The sequence below is a fragment of the Capricornis sumatraensis genome, chromosome 8, assembly GCF_032405125.1.
Source record: "Capricornis sumatraensis isolate serow.1 chromosome 8, serow.2, whole genome shotgun sequence".
Lineage (NCBI taxonomy): Eukaryota > Metazoa > Chordata > Mammalia > Artiodactyla > Bovidae > Capricornis > Capricornis sumatraensis.
The window spans coordinates 71,886,364-71,910,355 of record NC_091076.1 but is presented as its reverse complement, the minus strand read 5'-3'; the positions used below and the strand labels follow the sequence as shown (position 1 = coordinate 71,910,355).

The following is a 23,992-nucleotide window of genomic DNA, read 5'->3' as shown; positions in this document are numbered from 1 at the left end:
GCCTGGAGAATCCCAGGGACGGGGGAGCCTGGTGGGCTGCCGTCTATGGGGTCGCACAGAGTCGGACACGACTGAAGCGACTTAGCAGCAGCAGCAGCTAAGAGCAACAAGAAGACAAAGTTACATGAATTTCTGTGTTAAGGTCATGCCTATTTTAAAGATTTTATACACATATGCTAAATTGTTACCCAGATATATTCTCTATGCCTTTATTTTTATCCTTTTTTTTTAATCTCTTTTTTTTCACTTTTTTTAAGGCAGTTTTTTAATCAAGAGATATTTTACAATTTTTAGGTAGCTAAATTTTTCATTCTTTTCCTTTTATGGCTTCATAATACTTTGCTGTCTAGAAAGGCTTTTCTCATCCTGAATATAAAAATACTTGTTGGCTTCTGGTTTTGTTTATGGCTACATTTTTACATCATGTTCCATATGGACTTAAGACTTTATTTGGTATGATCTGAGGTAAATTCCACGTATATTTTTGTCTCAAAGTTAACCAGTTATCCCTATAATTCTTTCCCCATTGTTTTAAATGTCATTAATTATATCCCAAATGCTTTTGTTTCTGTTACTGTGCTTTCTATTTTGTTCTGCTGGTCAACTTATTTTGATATCTTAATTACACCGATTTAGTAAGCACTGTTTTATACAACACATTGTTCAGTTCAGTCACTCAGTCATGTTTGACTCCTTGTGATCCCATGGACTGCAGCATGCCAGGCCTCCCTGTCCATCACCAATTCCTGGAGTTTGCTCAAACTCACGTCCATTGAGTCAGTGATGCCATCCAACCATCTCATCCTCTGTCGTCCCCTTCTCCCACCTTCAATCTTTCCCATCATCAGGGTCTTTTCCAGTGAGTCAGTTTTTTGCATCAAGTGGCCAAAGTACTGGAGTTTCAGCTTCAGCATCATTCCTTCCAATGAATATTCAGGACTGATTTCCTTTAGGATAGACTGGTTGTATCTCCTTGCTGTCCAAGGGACTCTCAAGAGTCTTCTCTAACATAACAGTTCAAAAGCATCAATTCTTCAGCACTCAGCTTTCTTTATAGTCCAACTCTCACATCCATACATGACTACTGGAAAAACCATAGCTCTGACTACATGGACCTTTGTTGGCAAAGTAATGTCTTTGCTTTTTAATACGCTGTCTAGGTTGGTCATAGCTTTTCTTCCAAGGAGCAAGCATCTTTTAATTTCATGGCTGCAGTCACCATCTGCAGTGATTTTGGAGCTCCCCCCAAAATAAAGTTTGTGACTGTTTCCACTGTTTCCCCATCTATTTGCCATGAAGTGATGGGACTCGATGCCATGGTCTTACTTTTCTGAATGTTGAGTTTTAAGCCAACTTTTTCACTCTCCTCTTTCACTTTCATCAAGAGGCTCTTTAGTTCTTCTTCACTTTCTGCTATAAGGGTGGTGTCATCTGCATATCTGAGGTTATTGATATTTCTCCCGGCAATCTTGATTCCAGCTTGTGCTTCATCCAGTCCAGCATGTCTCATGATGTACTCTGCATATAACTTAAATAAGCAGGGTGACGATATACAGCCTTGACGTACTCCTTTCCCAATTTGGAACCAGTCTGTTGTTCCATGTCCAGTTCTAACTCTTGCTTCTTGACTTGCATACAGATTTCTCAGGAGGCAGGTCACATGGTCTGATATTCCCATCTCTTTCAGAATTTTCCAGTTTGTTGCAATCCACACAATCAAAGGCTTTGGCATAGTCAACAAAGCAGAAATAGATGTTTTTTTTGGAACTCTTTTGCTTTTTCAATGATCCAGTGGGTGTTGGCAATTTGATCTCTGGTTCCTCTGCCTTTTCTAAAACCAGCTTGAACATCTGGAAGTTCACAGTTCACATACTGTTGAAGCCTGGCTTGGAGAATTCTGAGTAGTATTTTGCTGGCTTGTGAGATGAGTGCAATTGTGCGGTTGTTTGAGCTTTCTTTGGCATTGCCTTTCTCAGGGACTGGAATGAAAACTGACCTTTTCCAGTCCTGTGGCCACTGCTGAGTTTTCCAAATTTGCTGGCATACTGAGTACACCACTTTCACAGCATCATATTTTAGGATTTGAAATAGCTCAACTGGAATTCCATTTGTTCATAGTGATGCTTCCTAAGGCCCACTTGACTTTGCATTCCAGGATGTCTGGCTCTAGATGAGTGATCACACCATCATGATTGTCTGGGTCATGAAGATCTTTTTTGTATAGTTCTGTGTATTCTTGCCACCTCTTCTTAATATCTTCGGCTTCCGTTAGGTCCATACCATTTCTGTCCTTTATTGTGCCCATCTTTGCATGAAAAGTTCCCTTGGTATCTAATTTTCTTGAAGAGATCCTCTAGTCTTTCCCATTCTATTGTTTTCCTCTATTTCTTTGCATTGATCACTGAGGAAGGCTTTCTCATCTCTCCTTGCTATTCTTTGGAACTCTGCATTCAAATGGGTATATCTTTCCTTTTCTCCTTTTCTCCAGACTATACAGTGGAAGTGACAAATAGATTCAAGGGATTAGAGCTGATAGACAGAGTGCCTGAACAAATATGGACAGTTTGTGAAACTGTATAGGAGGCAGTGATCAAGACCATCCCAAAAAAACAAAACAAAACAAAACAAAACAAAAAGACCATCCCCAGAAATGCAAAAAGGCAAAACGGTTGTCTGAGGAGGCCTTACAAATGGCTATGAAAAGAAGAGAAGTGAAAGGCAAAGGAGAAAAAGGAAAGATATACGCATTTGAATGCAGAGTTACAAAATAATACATTGTAATATCTGCCAATTAAAGTCTCTATTATCATTATCATAGAAATTCTCCTTTTCATTACTGTAGACCCCATTGTATGGATGTAGTTATCGTTTAGTGGCTAAGCCGTGTCCTCTTTTGTGACCCCATGGATTGTAGCCCCACCAGGTTCCTCTGTTCATAGACTTTCTCAGGCAAGAGTACTGGAGTGGGATCCCATTTCCTTCTCCACGGGATCTCCTGGACCCAGGGATCAAACCTTCATCTCCTGCATTGCAGGCGGATTATTTATGGCTGAGCAATCGGGGAAGCCCTCTATTTGTTTATTCAATCACTATGTGGTGGGTATTTGACTTGGTTTCAGCTTTAGGTGATTTGAATAAAACTGTGCCTAAGACTTAACATGGACAAATTATTTCATGTCTTTTGGGTAAATACCTAGGAGAGGTGTGGCTGGATCATGTGATAAGTGAAAATTTAACTTCACAAGAAACTGTTAAGCTGTTTTCCAAAGTGGTTGTACTGTTTCACATTCCCACATCAAGGTATGAATGTTCCAGTTGCTCCACACCCTTAGCTAACAGGTTGCTCAAGCAACTGGTCAGCCTTTTGTAGTTTTAAGCATCCTGGCAGGTGGATAGTGCTATCTCATGGTGGTTCCAACCTGTATTTCCCTGACAACTAATGACAGTTAACACCCTAAGGTATCTTTATTTGTGATCTATTTGGGGAGACCTTGGAAGTGACTGTAGACAGGACAGAGATCAAAAAAGGGATCCTATAAAGTTTTCTATGAACTCCTGGGCTCAACTCTGAATTGCACTTGTGAGGGTCTGACCCTGAACAGCATACCAAAGTCACTGAGAACTGATCTACACAGCAGACCACTGCTCCCTGGGTGGTACTCGCACAGGACAGGTCTGAACAGGCAGGACAGAGGTGTTGAAAACTGAATTGACATTGGAATCACAGCCTACTGAAGGCAAGTAAAAACTTGCAACTGAACCTAAGTGGGTCATTCACTACCAGAATGAATAAACAAAAAGTTACCATTTTTATAAGGTTTAAACAAGGCTCCAATCTTGTATGATTCAAAATGTCCAGAATATAATCCAAATTATTTGACATTTAAAGAACTAGTCAAATGTCAACAGCTTGCAAGGAAAAAATAATGCATACCAACTCCAAGATGACCCAGGTATGGGAATTATCAGACTAACCTTAAAGTAATTATTATAGCCAGGTAAATATTAAAGAGGTAAGATTAAACAGTCTTGAAATGAAATAAAAGAAACAAACAGAAGTTTCAGAAGTAAAAAATATAACCAAATTTTAAAATTTACTGGATGAGTTCAACAAAAGAATAGAAATGACAAAGGGGAGTCAATTTGAAGACAAATAAATAGAAATTACCTAATCTGAACAACAGAAAAAAAAAAAGTAAAAGAACAGAGTTTTAGGGACAGTATCAAAATGTCTAATATTCTTGTTACTAGAGTTTCAAAAGGGGAGGAAAAAAGAGTGCCATGCTGGAAAAAAAAAAGTTGAAGAAACAATGGCCGAAAACTTCCCAAATCTGGCAAAAGACAAAAACTTATACTTCAAGAAGCTTGCTGCTGCTAAGTTGCTTCAGTCGTGTCCGACTCTGTGCGACCCCATAGATGGCAGCCCACCAGGCTCCCCTGTCCCTGGGATTCTTCAGGCAAGAACACTGGAGTGGGTTGCTATTTCCTTCTCCAAATCTCAAACAGGAGAAATTCACATCTAGATACATCACAGTCAAACTACTGAAATCCAAAGACAATGGGAACAATCTTGAAAGTCCTCTGTGAAAAATGATACATCTGTATAGGAAGACAATTTAAATGACTGTGAATCTCTCATCAGAAGCCATGAAGGCCAGAAGGCAATGACATACACACACACAAATTTTTTTTAAAGAATAGTCAATCCAGAACCCAGAGTTTTATATCCAAGGAAAATATCCTTTAGGACTACGAAGGCAGAAATAGATATTGTCTGTGGTGGAAAGCTAAAAGAATCCCCCACAGGCAGATCTGTTTTAAAAGAAATGCTAAAGAAGGTTTTCTGGGTAGAAGAGAAATGATAGCAGAGAAAACCTTGAACTTCAGGAATGAAAGAAGAGAAATGGCAAATATTTGGATAAATATAATAAACTATGTTTTCCTCTTAAGTTTTCAAAACTATGTATATCAGTTGAAAGCAAAATGTATAACACTGTCTGGTGGGAGTTTATAGATATAATACATAAACCACAACTGCAACATAGAGTGGGGGAAAATAAAGGGTATGGTGGTAAGATTTGTATGTTCTTCTTGAGGTGGTAAAATACTACCTCTAGGTAGAACTGTAAAAAATTATGTAAACTGTAATTCCCAGAGCAACCCCCAAAATAAACTTTACAAAGAAATACAGTAAAAAATACTATAGTTAAAATTATATAATAAACATCCATACAATACAATGGAAGGCAGGAAAGAGGAAACAAAGGAATAAGAAACAGAGGGACAAAAAGAAAAATAATTAAAAAGTAAAGCTTGATCCAAACATATCAACAATTACATTCAGTGTGAATGATGCAAATACAGCAACTAAAAAAAACTGTCAAACTGAATAAAAAAACAAGTCCCAACTATATGCTCACTTTAAATAGAATGGTATGGGTAAGTTAACACAATGGAAAAAATATACAATGCAAACATAAATCAAAAGAAAGATGGAATGGCTATATTAAGATTAAAGTAGACTTCTGAGCAAGGAAAAGTACCAGATAGAAGGAGGGATAATTATTGTTCAGTCACTAAATCATGTCTGACTCTTTGTGACTCCATGGACTATAGCACGCCAGGCTCCTCTATACACAGGGATTTCTAGGCAAGAAGACTGGAATGGGTTGCCATTTCCTTCTCCAAGGGATCTTCCCAAATCAGGAATTGAACCCGTATCTCCTGAACTGGCAGGAGGATTCCTTACCATTGAGCCACCAGGGAAACCCTAGGAGGGATAGTACATAATGTTAAAAGAGTCAATTCCCCAAGACAATATAACAATCCTAAATGTGACATCTAACAACGGAACTTCAAAACACACGAAACAAAAACTGATAGTACTAAAGGAAGAGATGAGCCAATCTACAGTTACAGTTGCGGACTTCAATAGTCCTCTCTCAGTAGTCAACAGAACAAGTAGACAGAAAATCAGCAACGGATACATAAGAACTGAAAAAGTGTCACTTAACCAGCTCTAAATGACACTTATAGTAGATCCTACCCAACCACAGCAGAAAATGGATCAAGTACATGTGGAACATTTAAACAGACCATATCCTGAGTCATAAAACAAACTTAATAAATTTAAAAGAAATTATACAAAATACGTTCTTTGACATGATGGAATCCCATAGAAATCAGTAACAGAAAACTATCTACAAAATACCCTTCTCTCAATGAAACCTCATAAAAATTAAGCACATTTCCTCTGAGTCTATAATAATGAGCCATCCCCAGGAGGCAATTTGTGAGCCGTGGTATATACCTTAATCTATCTCTTTAGAACCCCATAGGAGTCAACGTCAGAAAAGAAGCAAACTTTTAGTTTGCAAAACAAAAATGACAAAGCTCTCTTACCTTTAGAACATCAAAAAGTCTTTATTCACCAACTTCAAGCTTTAGTTTAAACATTACTTTAAAAACAACTCATCTAAAAAGCTGAAAACAAGTGGAGATATTAACATGAATAATTTAAGAATTTTTGCGAGATGCCACAAATAGGCATTATTTGCCATCTGTGTTAAACTTCACATAATTTTTCCAATACTAAATATCAAAAACTGCATAGTAAGTAACCTTAGCTAAGTAGCTGGTTCAGATTCACGGTCTTTTTTTTTTTCTTAACAGAAAACCTACATATACAAAATTCACTGTCACAGAGAACATTGATCTGCAGATACGCCTGACATTACTGACTGCTGCAGCTACTGTCAGATTCAGTTAATACATTTGTTTATTTTTTAAGCTGATATGTTGTATGACTCAACACAGACTAAAGGACAAAATGTCTGATATCAGAACATTATCCAGTCAAAGAAAAATGTTATTTTGGGAATGAAACACACACCACAGGCATCCTCAAAGCAATAAAGCACTTTACTAATAGTATAAAGGATCTGTTATTTATCCTACTTATTAACAATCATAAATAAGCAAGTCTCTAACACCCACTAGTCTTTTAAGGGGCTAGCTAAACTAATGACCTTCAAACTTTTTATTCATAGGAAAATAACTGAGAAATCATTCAACACCACATATTTTAAAGTTGGTATCTAAAAGATTTGATTTTAAATTTAAATAGTTTCACATTTAAACAATGTGATTTCTTGCATAATGCCAATTTTTTTTTATTTTTTATTTTTTTTATCTTTTGGCTGTGCTGCACAGCATATGAGATCTTAGTTTCCTGACCAGGGATAGAACCTGTGCCCCCTGAATTGGCAGTTCAGTGTTTTAACCATTAGATCACCAGGGAAGTCCTAATTTTTATTTTTTAAATAAAAAATTTGCATTATTTTTTTAGGTGGAGCCAAATAGAATACTATAGAGTTTGATTCCCAGAATCAACTTTAAAAATTTGTATGAACACTCTTCTACAACAGGAGGAATTTTACACTTCCCTTTTTCTTCTTGAACTTTTATTCCATTCCATTTGCTCTACAGATTGCTACTCAAATGGGATATACTTTTATGCTTGAAAGTCCTTTATTGATCACCCTATAATACTTCAATCTATAATAATACATATGTATGCATGTTTAAATTTTGATTAATTTCCATTAATTAAATTCTATTACCTTAATGCCTTATTACATTTTTGAATTCTAGATTGAATTAGCACAATAACTACTGGTATATAATTTACCAATAAAGGCATAGTTTTATTACAGATTTTGATAAATAAACCTAAGTAATAATTACTAAAAATATATCTTTTAATGAGATGTTTGAGTGATGCTTTTATGATACCATTAATCACCAAATTGTCCCTTCTGTTTCTGGTGCACTGGAAGTTTGTAAAACTTCAATCTATAGTGTGATTCAGATGGACAGAAAAGTATGACTTTCTTCAGTCAAGTGGGAGAAGAGGATGTAAGATTGACTCTCCACTGCCAGCATCTTTCTCAGGCAGACCAGTATTAAGAATAGGTATGGAAGAGCTGGAATTTTATTTCCTTAAAGTTATCCAAACTAACTGTTCTCTTCCTTCTCCCCAAATAAACCCAGTTTGAAAACTACTGATTTAGACTATTTCCTCTACTCCCAAGGGGAACTGACAAAGAAAGACAAAAGGTTACATTTTGCTTTTAAGCCTACCTACCAACCGAGTTTTCTATGCTCAGAAAAAATTGAATGCAATGTACAGTTACCCTGTTTTCATTCCTTTACCAATACTAAAGAAGAAAAGTGTAACCATTAGGAGTCTGTCCAGCACTACAACAAATTGTGATCAATACTAACTGTATGGGGGGCTAAATCAAAGGCTCTCTTCATACTCATTCAATTCCTTCAATCCATTTGTCTCACACTAACCTTCATATGCTTTAAGATGCTCAGTTCATCGTTTTCATATCATGGAACCAATCCCTATTACTGTTTTCACTAGAGAAGTCTAGCTTTAAGGAGACGGAGGGTATTTAAATAAATTCAATCATTCATTCAAATGACTCCCTCTAATGCCTCATGCAGAAAGTCAATGTAAAAAAATACAACCAATGTTACAATGTTGAGACTTAAACAGAGCAAGTATTTTTTTAATTTGTCTTCAGCAGGCCAGCTATAAAGTATCAAACTGTGATACAAGAACCTCATAAATCTTTTACAGAAAAAAAAATGCAATGTATTCTTTTTTCATTAGGAAAAGTATTTTAGAATGTGTAAATATAAGCAATTTCTATTCTATATTCAAATTTGGAGCTTACTGTTATTTCTTTAATAAAACTACTTCACAGGATCATGAGCAGTTCTCGTAATTTTTACTTTTGTGAACAACTTATTTACAGATAGTGAGTTATTAAATGAAAATTTTGCACTCCTTGAGATATTTTTAAAAGCTAATGAGCATGATGGTCATACAAAATTTTAAGTGAAAGATCTAAGTCAAATGAATGGAAAAAAATAGAGAGCCCTTGAAAAAAATTTCCCATATTCCTGGTCTTTAAATTCAAGTTTGCTTTGACCAAATCGTACCTGAACTTGGTCTTTGTATTTTGAACAACTTATCTTATGAAAATCTATTTCCTTCACCACTCCCACTGAATATATATTTGCTAATGATATGATTCTACAAAGTTAAAGTACACAGTCTTGAATCTGTTTTCCGGTTTGTCTAACTTGGCCAACACTTTATCTCACATAATTCTTTGAGCACATTTTCCTTTTTTAAGATTTTTTTAAAAATATAAATGTATTTATTTTAATTGGAGGCTAATTACTTTACAATATTGTAGTGGTTTTGCCATATATTGACATGAATTCGCCATGGGTATACATGTGTTCCCCATCCTGAACCCTCCTCCCACTTCCCTCCCCATAGCATCCCTCTGGGTCATCCCAGTGCACCAGCCCCGAGCACCCTGTATCATGCATCGAACCTGGACTGGCTGGGAGGGATTGGGGGCAGGAGGAGAAGGGGACGACAGAGGATGAGATGGCTGGATGGCATCACTGACTCGATGGATGTGAGTCTGAGTGAACTCCGGGAGTTGGTGATGGACCGGGAGGCCTGGTGTGCTGCGATTCATGGGGTCGCAAAGAGTCGGACACGACTGAGCGACTGAACTGAACTGATGATAATATACATGTTTCAATGCCATTCTCCCAAGTCATCCCACCCTCGCCCTCGCTCACAGAGTCCAAAAGACTGTTCTATACATCTGTGTCTCTTTTGCTGTCTCGCATACAGGGTTATCGTTACCATCTTCCTAAATTCCATATATATGTGTTAGTATATTGTATTGGTGTTTTTCTTTCTGGCTTACTTCACTCTGTATAATCGGCTCCAGTTTCATCCCCCTCATTAGAACTGATTCAAATGTTTTCTTTTTAATAGCTGAGTAAGATTTTTTTAATTTAAAAAACATTTATTGGGTAATGGTACTTATTTTTAGTTACAGAATTTACTAAGTAAAGTGAGGGCAGGAACAAATTGTTGTGTTCCTGTGTCATTCTGAAAGCAATTCATTTTCTGATCTTTTAATCCACTTCTTCCTGTTTGGTCTTGTCTGTTTCTGGCCAAGCTTCCAGAGGCAGGCCAGGAAACATGGAGGACAGAGGCTGCATGGGGAACACTGGGGGCAAGGTGGCTCTGGCAGCAAGGGCTGGGTGGGGTAGCTGGGGGGGCAGGGGGCTAGTGAGCCTGTGGCTGGATGGACTAGGGCCAGAAGGGCTGCTGCATGAGCAACGGAAAGTTTGGCTGGTGCTGTTGGGTTGGATTCATGGAGTGTTGGCCAGGGACTGGCACCACTGGTTGCTGGGGGACCATGGGCTGTTGAGTTGACACCACAGTTATGTGATGAGGCCGCAGGGTGAGATTCTGGGGAGTCTACTGGGACATTACAGGAATGATTTGGTGGTGCAGCCAACCACCCATGGGTTATTAACCATAGGAAGGTTATGGGTGCCTTATCATGTTCTGACCATTTCAGGAGTAGCACTTCAGAGCTGAAGTAATACAACCAGGGTGTCCAGGATGAGGCGGTAGCTTTTATAGGGAGAGGGAAAGGAAAAGAAAAAGAATGAGGGAGGGGAAGGCAAGAGGGACAGGAAGAAGGGAGAGCAAAAAGGGGAGAGAAAGAGAGAGAGTGTGTGTTTTTTTTAAGTACTTTCTCATTTTCTACCATCTATGTTTTAAAAAAATAAAAACACATCTAAGTTTTAGACATTGTATCTGAAGATTTAGGGGCCACATCCTAAAGTGGTATTTAGCATTTGGTTCTCAACCTTCATGAAAGTCTATTACTACATTACAAAATATACAAGCACGCTGTTCCTAAAGGTGAGATTTTTTCATATGAGGCTATATTTCAGTTTGCTAAAGCAAACTGGTGACTCAAACAGAAGCAAATATCCTGTTTGAGTATCATTTTACATCTTTGCTTTCCTTTTAAACAAGGTGCCACTCAGGTTAAAAGAGAGAGGAAAAAAGGAAGAGGTCCAATGTACAAAAGCTCCTTAATGTACAAAATCAGATAAGACCAAAAGTCCTTTACTAATGCACATTTGATTATCGAAAGTATTCTTAACATATGAACAGGGTGAGAATATCTAAACTGTTGGCATTCCTTAAAGAAAACATCCCAATACAAAATGCCAGAAGTATATTCACTTTGGAGATGAAAAAGCATCCATCTGTTCATATATATATATTTTTTTTTTTCCCAGTTGAATTTCTGGCTCCAAGCAATTAAATGATGCCAGGAAACAATATCAATTCAATTTTCAAAATCAAGTTCACGGACATATGCTTTCCACATGTCTCATAACTCCTAAATGTCTTTATCATCTTGACCTCTTTCCTAAGCCCCAGAGCCTATCTTCCAACTGTACATTAGGTACTTATAACTGGTACATCCAGTATCACCTCCAATTTCACTCTTCTCCCATCTAAAGAGAAAACACACACACACACACACACACTTCTTTCAAGTAGTTTTTTTTTTTCCCATTTCCGTGATCATTCTTACTAATCCAGGCTCAAGGTCTCAAAGTTACGCCTTTCTCTGACTAGATACTCTGTCCTACTGTCTCACTGTTAATTCTGCATCTCTTCTCACACAATTTCTTATATATCTCATACTCCCTTTTCATTCCCATGGCATCCCTCTAGATAAAGCGCTTATCTCCAAAAAAAAAAAAAGATCTTATTCCAAACAACTGTAAAAACCTCCCCAGTCTCACTTCCTGTAGGACTTTTTCCCTGGTGATACATTTTGTATGAATAGCACCACACTGTCCTTATCAAGGGCTTCCCAGGTAATTCAGGTGGTAAAAAAACTCTGCCTGCAATGCAGGAGACCCCAGTTTGATTCCTGGGTGGGGAAGTTCCCCTGGAGAAGAGACAGGCTACCTAGTCCAGTATTCCTGGGCTTCCCAGGTGGCTCAGACAATAAAGAATCCACCTGCAATGTGGAAGACCTGGGTTCAATCCCTGGGTTGGGAATATTCCCTGGAGGGCATGGCACCTCACTCTAGTATTCTTGCCCAGAGAATCTCCATGGACAGAGGAGCCTGGCAGACTGTATACAGTCCATGGAGTTGCAGAGTCGGACACGACTGAGTGACTAAGCACAGCAAGTCCTTATCAAAGAATTCACACTCTAGCAGAAGATACAAAAAACTCAACAGAAGTAGATAAACATTTTACTGATGTTAAACAACAAGCTCTAGGAAGGCAACAGAGTGACAGTTACTGTAGCAAAGGTTTCAGAGGAGGTTACAGCTGAACTGAAGAAATGCAAACCAGACAGACAGCAGCCCAGTACCTGAAGGTTCACATTTTTGGAGAAGGACAAATAGTTCGGGGCTTCCCAGGTGGCTCAGTAGTAAAGAATCCACCTATCGATGCAGGAAAGGCAAGAGAGGCAGGTTCGATCCCTAGGTCGGAAAGCTCTCCTGGTGTAGGAAATGGCAACTTGCCTGGGAAAATCCATGGACAGAGGAACCTGGTGGGCTACCAGTCCATGGGGCTGCAAAGAGCCAGACATGACTGAGCACAGCACAGCACAAGTCGTTCAGTGGTGGGTGAGAGGTAGGAGAGAAAGCTAGAAACGCGTACAAGGCTAGAAGGCGAAGTGTCAGACTGAAAAGTTCAGACTTGATCCTATTAAAATGTGAAATAAGCAAAGACATAAGAATGCTTTAAGTTCAATATGTTTTAGTATATTTGTTTTTAATATATATACTTTAGAACAAAGTAACACAAAGCACTAACAGAACTAGACACATCTACCTTAAGTGGGACCAATGATAAACTCCTTATCGTATATACTTTGGATTATAAAAAGACTGCAGGGAAATTAAATATGAGGACAGTATTTTGTACAAGTTCATTAGATCAGATTGGTTTATGTTATTTAAATCGTCTGTGTCCTTACTGATATTTTTGTCTTCATGATCTAAAAATTACTAAGAAAGGCACGTTTAAAATCTCCTACTGTAATTATGGATTTGTCTATTTCTTAAGACCAGTTATTATATTTCTAGACTGTCCATTTGATTCTTTTTTATTTTATATAGATTCCAATTTTCTGATGACAGAAGAATTATAACATAATGCCCTGCTTAATGACACAGAAAATGCTACTCAAGAATAAGCTTTTCAAAAAAAAAAAAAAAGAATAAGCTTTTCAGTTCATTTTTGGACCAAATTTAACCTTGTATGCTGTTCAAAACAGCTTGGTTTTACTTCCCCCATGCTCCTTCCTTTGTCAGCAATCTACCTCAAGCCAAACATACCTCAATATTTAGAGCACATTAGTGCTGCTCTGTCAGACCTCCACTTTATGCAGAGAATGGCTGCCCAAATGATCAAAGGAGTTTAAATTCACACACACATACATACACACACACAAAAACCTGAATTAGTTACAGACACATTATCTGGTCACATTTCATACCTCTCTTCTTTATATAGGTGGTTACTTGCCCTTTAAAAAATTCCTATCAGTTGAAAGAGGGCAATTCTTAAAGTTGACTGAAACTATAATTCAGTTTCATTAAGTTTCCTTTAGAATAAACACCCTAAACCATCAGAGGATTTTTTTTTATAAGGTCTTCAAAACCATGAAGAAAGAAAAGAATAAAGAATGGTAAACAAAAGGCATACAAATCAGCACATTGTGGTTTTTAAAAAAAATAGAAAGAGGACTGCTGCATGAATAGGTTGAGCTTAGGCTGTCACAATAACAGGCTTTAGCAGAAGACAAGACTATTCACAGGCCTTATTAGGATAGTCATTCCCTGGATGGAGCCTGAGGTTTGAGAGAAGCAGGGCCACCCACGTAGGTAGCTAGATATACTGAATCAATCCTGGCAAGGAAGGTGAAGGTTCTGGGGGCCAAATTGCCTCACACCCCCAGTACTAATGTACTTCCTCACCCCCAGGAGCAGGAACTGTTTGTTTTGTTCACACCGTGTCTTTAATACAGTATATAGGATGTGGCAAAGGCTCAGTAAATATCTGCTTGGTAAATAAATGATGCCCACACGTTATTTCACCACTAAAGCCTTGATTTCCTGTAAAGCAATAGAGCTGGACTAGATCAATACATTCATTTTCAGTTCTAAAAGTCTCTACTTCTTTGAGTTAGAATTTCTCAATACGTCACATAAAGTGTCAGTAAAGTTACTCCAGGACATCTGGGTTTGCATATATGCCTAGTCACAAGGTTTCACAACACCTTACTCACTACAGTCCAGTATAAGATAAACAACAAATTTGCCCTGTTGAAACTCCTGAAACAATATGTATGTTTCATGGGTACACATATATGTTGAAACTTACCAAACTATACACTTTAAATTTGTCCAGTTTATTGTATGTCCATTACACCTTGATAAAGCTGTTAAAACACACACACACGCTCACACTCTCAAGAAACTACTGAAACTGCTCAATATTGCTAAGGCCGTAAGAGATACAAGCTAGTTATTGTAGAAATAACATAAAATATGTCTGACCACCCAGCTAAAACAGGAGAGAAGTAGATGCTCACAAAAACAAGAATAGGGACTTCCCTGGTGGTCCAGTGGCTAAGACCCCAAGCTCCCAATACAAGGGGCTGGAGCCATTCCTGGCCAGGAAACTAGATCCCATGTGCTGCAATTAAGACTCAGTGCAGCCAAATAAATTATGTAAAAAAATAATGGCAGCAGCAAAACTGAGCTCCTTGAGATGCTGGAAGACTCAGAAAAACCTGTTGCCTGGCTTAACCAAATAATCTTACTTACTGTGAAGGAAACACACTTACTTTTTAAATAGTATCACATGTATTTATCTTCCTTAGTCAACTGTCAATTAGAAATTATTTTCTAACCTTTAACAACATTCTCCAAAAAGGAAAAATTAGTTTTAGTCCATTATTTTAGATAGGATCTCAAATAATGAAGTAATTTGACAACATCACAAAACCACTAGTTCAATAAATCTGGTTATAATAGCCAGGACATGGGAGCAACCTAGATGTCCATCAGCAGATGAATCGATAAGAAAGCTGTGGTACATATACACAATGGAGTATTACTCAGCCATTAAAAAGAATACATTTGAATCAGTTCTAATGAGGTGGATGAAACTGGAGCCGATTATACAGAGTGAAGTAAGCCAGAAAGAAAAACACCAATACAGTATACTAACCCATATATATGGAATTTAGAAAGATGGTAACGATAACCTTGTATGCGAGACAGCAAAAGAGACACAGATGTATAGAACAGTCTTTTGGACTCTGGGAGAGGGCGAGGGTGGGATGACTTGGGAGAATGGCATTGAAACATGTATAATATCATATGTGAAACGAATCGCCAGTCCAGGTTCAATGCATGATACAGGATGCTTGGGGCTGGTGCACTGGGATGACCCAGAGGGATGGTACAGGAAGGGAGGAGGGAGGGGGCTTCAGGATGGGGAACATGTATATACCTGTGGCGGATTCATGTTGATGTATGGCAAAACCAATACAAAATTGTAAAGTAATTAATCTCCAATTAAAATAAATAAATTTATATTTTAAAAAAAGGATTTTGCACCCTATTTTTTTTAAAAAAAGAAATCTGGTTTTATTAAGTATATTTGCTAAAGGGAATTCCCTAGCAATTCAGTGGCTAAGACTCCAAGTTTTCACTGTGGAGGGTGTAGGTTCAATCCCTGGTCAAAGAACTAAGACTCCGCAAGACCTACAGAGGCTTAAAAATAAACATATTAATATTTGCTAAAGACCGCAATGAAATTAAACATTAAAGTATATCCCTTATCTTTAAAATTTATTAATGGTTTTCAAACCACCTCTAATTGTTACAGGCAGAAAGTTTGGCTTCTATATATTTCATACCCCTTTCTAAATAGTTCAACTCACTAGTTATATATAAGAAACATGGGTAGAAACTATAGGAGAATCAGAAAACTATAGAAAGTATCAAGTCCTGAAACTTAGTACTCAATTTGGGTATTCTTGGCTTGACATAAAAATTCAGAGTTATTCAAATATTTTAAAGAAGGCACATTAAGAGAAATGTCATAAGATACTTTATAATGTGGCTGACTGCCAATAAAAATAATAGGGTAAGCGAAAACCCAAGGCAGCAGTCCCCAACCTTTTTGACACCAGGTACCGGTCTTGTGGGAGACAATTTTTCCATGGAGGGTCGGGGGGATGGTTGTGGGATGATTCAAGCACAGTATGCTTATTGTGCATTTTTTTCTATTATTATTATTATATCAACTCCATTTCAAATCATCAGGCATTAGATTTTGGAGGTTAAGGACTCTTGACCTAAGGCATTCACCATGGGTAGATTCTAAGAAGAGAAAAAAGTTTTACACTGATAACATTTTCATGGATTGACTATTTCTTCTGATTACTCTTAATTAAATTGTCTAAGCCTGTGCATAAAAACAAAAAGTTGTCCTTCAAAGGATACCAAAAGTTTAAAAAGAAAAATAGCTGTTTTTATAACACTTAAAGAGAAATGGTAAACAATTCAAGCTGACTGATTTTATGTGCCTCTTCGTGGGATCAGTGTAATGGTCTTGCTGGAAATTTGGACCTGAAAATCTTATCATGAAGAAATAGACAAATCTAGAATATGGGCTGTTCTTGGGGGAGAGGAGCAATATTTGTGGTAAGATAACTGTTGGTGAATTTAAATAAAGGATATACAGGTGTTCGGGCTTTCCTGGTGGCTCAGTGGTAAAGAATCTTCCTGCATAAGAGGTGTGGGTTCGATCCCTGGTCCAGGAAGAGCCCCTGGAGAAGAAAATGGTAACCCACTCCAGTATTCTTACCTGAGAAATCCCAAGGACAGAGGAGCCTGGCGGGACAGAGGAGCCTGGCGGGCTACAGTCCACAGGGTCACAGAAAGTCTGACATGACTTAGTGACTGAACAAAACATACAAGTGTGTTCATGGAGTTTTCTTCCAATTTTACTGTGGGTTTGAAATTTTCAAGATTAAAAAAAATCATAATTCCTTGAGGTTTATTTGCTCTTTTCCACCCAGAGTATGCTCAGAAAAGTTAAATGAACAAGGAGGAAAATATAGCAAATTCAGGGCTTTACATACCTTCCACATCATACCAGTGCGCACCATTCGTGATCCCATCTTTAAAAGTTTCATCTTCATCTCCAGGACAATGAGGGGCACCAGTTTTCATTATGGGATGGTTTGAAGCATAGGCTTTTGCCAGATATCTAAATACTTCATCATCTGAAGTTTTGCTATAGACTCCAGTGGCCTTATGTTCTGGAGAATCATCAAAGGGATAGCTTGCTACCACCGAGCCACCATGCAGGTTTCCGGAAAGCACAAACCTTGGAAAATAAAAATCACACATCACTTTTTAAAAGGCACAGAAAACATATATTTTAAAATTCTACATCTTTTATCAACGAACTTAGATATTCTTCTGGAGACCTAGAAGACAATTCTACCAACAGTTATAATTTGACCAAACAACATAGAAGGAAAATGGAAAGAAAGCATTATCCATTCAACAAATTTCAAGCAGTTTTTACAATTCCTTAACTTCAAATGGCCACCTAATGCGAAGAGTTGATTCATTGGAAAAGACTCTGATGCTGGGAGGGATTGGGGGCAGGAGGAGAAGGGGACGTCAGAGGATGAGATGGCTGGATGGCATCACCGACTCGATGGATGTGAGTCTGAGTGAACTCCGGGAGTTGGTGATGGACAGGGAGGCCTGGCGTGCTGCAATTCAAGGGGTCGCAAAGAGTCAGACACGACTGAGCAACCGAACTGAACTGAAGTGAAATTCAAATAACTTTAAAGAATTTTCCAATCATTGAAAAAACATAGCTTAATAACACAGTAGAAATTAATGTTTTAGGAGATGTCTTATTCAGGGACCTCGATTAGGTTGAATATGAACTTGCCAATATTCAACCATGTTTTGACCTACAAAAATGACAATTTCATAGAGTTCAATCTAATTTGTGTACTTCATAATGTGTCAATCTCATAGAAAGTGTGGCTTACATAAATAAATATTTGTTGAATACACGAGTTGGGTTAATAAGTTTCATGCTTTTTATATTACTGTCCAGAGAGAATTTTTGAGATTCGGAGACAAATAAATTAAAACAGGATGTGTTTTGCCTCATTCCAGTTTCACAATACACTAAACTCGCATTTTCGAGAGAGACACCATAGTTGAGAAGATTGGTGATGGGGCTGGGGGAGAGACCTGACACAGTGATTTGCTTTCAGAGAAAAACAATACAGAACATTGTATCACTGTAAAAGCAGCTCTCTTTTTAGGACCAAGGTTTCTGGTTGGGCCATTAAAAAATAAACTGACATGAAGATAAGGCTGCTTCTATAAAAAGAAACATTTTAATTTTTGTTATGTTTTTTACTTTTAAGTGAACCCACTTACAATCCAGTCACATTTATAGATACAGAAATACTGAAGAACTCCTTTTATGGTAAAAGCTAAAGGCGAAAACATGCTGCAGCCCTATTTATACATTTTCCACTCATGTAACAGCTCAACCTGTTTCTATGGCTGGAGATTAAACACTTTTTGCAGTTGAAATTGGATTTTTTGCTTCTGCCTTTTTGTGAGTGAAAGAAACTGACCTACAGAAATTCTAAAGGGGGTTGATCTATAACATTTTATATGCTTGAAAGAGAATTAAGTCTATGATATGTTTAATTTGAAAAGTTAAATATGATTAGTACCTCCCAGAGGACGTCAAACAATAAAAATTACTTATAACACAGAATCTGTCCTCAGAAGACAGAAATGAGCTGATAAAGACAGTGAATAAATACCAGAACAGACTATGAAAAAAGTCGAGTTTAATAACTAATATAATTACAGTTAGCACAATTCCAGACACCAGAGGAGAAGACCATTTGGTGTCGTGGCAATAGCAGAGGCTCCGAAACCAGGCAAATATGGGTAAGAGCATTTTGTTTCCCTCACTACTGACATGGTCAGGTAAAGTTGCTGCCTCTAAATCCACTGAACCCTAGTTTTTCTCTCGCCTGTAAAATGGGGATTAATGCTACCTGCTTCGCAAGGTGGTTACGAGAATTAAATAAGGTAATACACGTACAATGTCTTCCAGCACAATGACTGCCTTCAAGCATCTGCTCAACAACTGTTCCTTTCTTTGGAGATATTTGCATCCTGCTCAGGGAATCACTGCCTTACAGACTATCAATCCACCCCCAACTTCCAATGCCAGAAAGAATGATACAGAAGCAAAAACTAAGTGTATATTCTAACACTCTAACTCCACCTTACCCAACCCTCCTCCATAGCAAGGTATTAACTATTTACTTTTTGGCTTCTATGCTTTAAATAATTTAAGTACTTTTCCCCTCAGCAATGACTTGGGGAAAGTTATAAGAAGGCCAGCCCAGCTCAGGCAATCCATTCAGCAACAAATTTTCTTGAGTGTCAACTATAAGCCAAATGTTCTAGACACTAGGGAATACATCAGAGAAGAAACAAATACAAAGATGCCCTCATGGCATTTGTATTTTAGTGGGAAAAAAGTGGATAACTGAATATTCTAAGTAAGTGAAGCATGCTATTTTAACTATATATTTTCAATTAAGACTTTAAATTCCAAGATTCTCTGCTAAAAGCTGTTTCTCACTTTGTCATTTCTTCTAACACTTCTCAGAAATACTATTATAGTAGCCTAATACCTTTAGAACAATGAAATATTTGCAATCTACTCCAGTGATAAATTATTAGATTTTCCTTACTCTACGTACATAGCTTTAAAAGTACCAGTGCCACTCTAGTAAAGACAATTTCAAGAGAAAGTGATATCTATTATAGTGGCTATAAGATTATTGCTTTTAGTCTTTGTCAAACCAACTTTGATATCAATCCAATTTTATTTGAAGGGTATTTTAGTTTCCATTCAAATCAGTTCTCTTAAGTGTTTCTCACACTTGACTTCAATATCATATATCATTTCTTGCAGAAGATTTAAAGTAGCTGCTTAATATATCATAAAAATTATAAACAAGTCTATAGATATTAAAAAATCCATCTCTAAGTTAATTCTGTTATGGTCCCCAGATAAATCTGTAAATACCTGTAAAAAATTAAGAAAACTTGATGTCTGATAAACTAAATTCTAAAGGTTTCAGGGAACTGTACTCACCCCAATAATACAATGCTTTTCACAAACATACCCCAAGAAATCATTTTTGCACAATCTACTAAAGTCTAAGCAGCTATATTTAAGTAAAGAAGTGTGCCAAAAATATGAGGGCCAAGTAAACTATAAAATATTTTAATGATGGAGTTAAAATCTTATATATTTTCCTAACCATATGAGTCAACTGTCAACAGTTCAAAATCACTGAATGGGTGAAGTATAAAGTGAAACAAAGAAAATAAACTTCACTTTCCTAAGCAGGAGAAAATGAGTTTTTAAATTTTACATATCCAAAGCAACAATGACCAAAAAATCTATTTCTAATACAGCTGGGTGACTAGTATATCGAGAAATTTTGCAAATGGTCTACTTCACAGAATACACTGAAAAAGGTACTTTCCCTATACTGTCTGTGGTTTTAGAATTTCCTCTCCATAAAGCTGACTCTATATTTAAGAATCAATCTCAGATTATGCGTGTGCTTGTTTTTTACTTTATTCACATATCCCTTGTTACTGAATAACCATTAAATAATACTCATTTTGAGTTACTTATGACTGAGGATGGACGGGTATACTTTTACCCTAAATACTCACCTACTTTTCCTTCTGATTTAGAGTTACATTTGAAAAGAGGGAGGATATGACTAGGGTAGTCCATAGCCACAAAAGGGAGCAACTTTCTGTGTAATACCAACCGTCACAGATGAGCTTTTCAAATCTTCACAAGCTCCTACCATTGAACTACCCAGCCTGGACCATACCTTGTAATCATTAAATACCAGTGATGTGAAAGAGTTGTCCAGAGAGCACATTTTTGCTTCTAAATTTAAAGTTCAAAGCTTTCAGTATAGTCTCAAGGTGACTTGCACCAAGACAGAGCTTATTTTTATTTTTGGTCACAGCAGAACTAATACTGAACAGAAATATCTACTCACAGAATTTATATCCTTGTAAAGGTCATGATGGAGCATTTTAGACTGTTTGCGTTGCTTAAAGTCACACTTCTTATGCAACTGTTCAGAGAGCCTGACATCATTATCTTTAAAAGAAAAACCTTCCCAGAAAGTGTATGTGAAGTTAATGCCTCCCAGGGATTAATGCCTACTCCTCTCAGAAGGAGTAAAGTGAAAGGTGGGGAGAGAAAACGAATCTAGAATTGTCCTAATGTCCATGACTTTTTCAAGGTCTGCTACATACTGAATCTTGTAGAAGAGATGATTCTAAGTCCTACAGGAAAACACCTGAGTTCATTATTGCTTTTATTTGTCACTTAGAAATCTTCAGATAAGGACAGAAAGCTTAATTGCTCCACAAGCCTATGTCCTTGTTCTTCGGTCACTAAATTGTGTCCCACTCTTCTGCAACCCCATGGGCTGTAGCCCAGGCTCCTTCCCTCCATGGGATTTCCCAGGCAGGAATACTGGAGTGGGTAGCCATTCCCTTCTCCAGGGGATCGTCGCCACCCAGGGATCGAACCCATGTCTCCTGCATTGGCAGGCAGATTTTTACCGCTGAGCCACCAAGGAAATCCTCTACAAGTCTTAGGAAGACACAAAAAAAGAGGATATGTTGGCAAAGCCAATAGCTGAGAAAGGGAAGAGGTGCCTGGTCACTTTGGACATGATTCCGTAAGTTCCCTCTTCCTCTATCCCTCTCCTCCTTTTTGCCGAAAATCCTACGCATCTCTTAAGACTCAAGTTCTCCCTCTTTCACAGAGATGACCCCTATTATAGCAGCCCACACATATTTTGTCAGTAGGAGCAATTCCCGTAAAGCTTAACTGGGTACATAAACACATCTCCTCTATATTTAGCATAGTCCCATGTCATACACCTATTTCTTGAGGTCCTCATGCTTCTTTTAATATTTCAAATCCCACGTGGCACTTACTAACACCTAAGGTGTGTTTGTGCGTGTTGTGTATAAGTGTGACAATTAGCCACTGGACTCTGGTCCACTAATAATGTGCATAAATGGAATCAGAAACCTTTCAGAGTCTAAAATGAGGCTGCTCCCAGGTGAAGGTTCCAGATCTGGAGGAGTTCTCTGGCCAGCCATGTCTATAGGCTCCATAGCTGAGTCAGAAGCAAAGACTGGAAGAGAATCAGTTTTTATCAAATAACCAAGATAAAGACCCCACGGGTGTCATCCGTAGGCTACACGCTCCCTCCAGGGCTCAGAACACTGACTAAATGCCTGAGTCCAGTTCCAGCTACTTCCGTAATATGTAAATGATTTTCATACTATGTAAATTATTTGCAATCTGACTCTCGATTTCCCCCACATGCAAAACAAGAATGAGAATGCTGCCTGTCTCATCAGGTTGTGTCCAACATAAACTGAGATCATGCAGTCCACGGGGTTTAGCACAGTGCCTGTAGTCATGACATAACCGCAATTTTGTCAGTTATCTATAAAATAAGCGAGCTGACCGAGGTCATCCTGAAGGTCTCTTCCATCGCTTATTCTACTGTCCTGTGAGAACAGGGACCAGAAAGCCATAAAGGAGTCTCCCCTCCAGCCAAACGGCGGCTCTCTGCATTCTTTGAATAAATGACATCCTCCAGGCAGCGCTTCTCCGACAATTATCTTGAGGACAGAGGCTAAGCGGCCTGGGCCCTAGTTCCCCTTATGGGGTGTCGCCCTCCGCCCTCTCTACTCCAGTCCCTTAGGCCTGCGAGCACTGTTTGAACGCCTGCGGAGTGAGGGACCCTGCCTGTGCCCCGGAGGGATGCGTGGATGGGGAGGTGGGTGGAGGGAGGGCGGTACTCACTTGTTTCTGCGGATCCACTCGATCAGGGCGCGCACCTCGGGCACGTCGTCCAGGGACGGGGGCTCGCCAGTGCTGAACTGGTCGGGGAAGCTGCGGTTGAGGTCGCGGCCGCGGCTGTTGTCGCGGCCGCTGGCCCCGGGAGGGCCGCTGTCGCCGAGGCCGCAGTCACCCTCGCGGGCGCGCTCAAAGCCGTCGGGGTTGAGGCTGGGCAGCACGTACACGTCGGTGGTGTTGAGCAGGCGGACCAGGCGCGGATCCCCGCGGCGGTAGCCGGCCGCCAGCTCGCGGGCCAGGTAGACGAGCACCTGGCGCGACACGGTCTCGTCCCCGTGCATGTTGCCCACCAGCTTCACCTGCGGCCGGCCAGGCAGGAGCGGCCCCGCCGCGTCGGGCCCCGGGTCGCCGTCAGGAGGCGGTGGCCCCAGGCCGGCCGTGAGGCGCAGCACCCACAGCGGCCGGCCCTCCACCGAGCTGCCGATGCTGAAGAGGCGGGCCAGCCCCGGGGGCCCCGCGGCCGCCGCCTCCCTCAGCGCCGAGCCCAGCTCCTCTTCGTGGTAGTAGCGGTCAAACTGGCCCTCGTCCTCCTCGGCGCCCGCGCTGGTCGTCGTCGTCGTGGTCGCCTCCGCCTTCTTGATGTGCGCGGCCCGGGCCGGGCTCCGCAGCAGCTGCAGCAGCAGCAGTAGACACAGCAGCAGCGGGAGGCGCCCGGGCCGCCAGGGCGGCCGCGCGTCCCAGCCACTCGCCATCTTCCAGCAGCTCCGCTAACCCCGGCTCCGTTCCCCCGGCTCCGCGCTCCGGGAGGCCGGGGCCCGCCGGATCCCCTCCGCTCCTAGCAACCCCATCCCGCCCTCCGGCCGCAGCCAATGGTGGGCGGGCCTGCTGCCGCGTCACTCCGTGGGCGGGGCCGTCCTTAAAGCAGCAGATTCCCCCTCTCTGGGCGTGCCTTCCTCCTGTCTGGGTAGTTTGGTCACTCTCTTCGGTCAGGGTTCCTGTCTCTCTCTCTCTCTCCCTCCTCCCCGTTTCCTTTTC

The 23,992-nt window shown here is 39.5% G+C and overlaps 1 protein-coding gene across 1 annotated transcript in view; it reads right to left on the bottom strand.

Annotated features, from left to right (window-relative positions):
* The window catches only part of CPD (carboxypeptidase D), a 71,449-nt gene extending 47,740 nt beyond the window's left edge, over window positions 1-23,709 (bottom strand). Inside the window, exons 1-2 of the mRNA XM_068975994.1 lie at window positions 22,964-23,709; window positions 17,106-17,353 (exon numbers count right to left, since the gene is read on the bottom strand). Coding sequence (XP_068832095.1) covers window positions 17,106-17,353; window positions 22,964-23,709 — 994 coding nt within the window. The remainder of the gene's footprint in view (window positions 1-17,105; window positions 17,354-22,963) is intronic.
* Window positions 23,710-23,992: the final 283 nt, after the last annotated feature.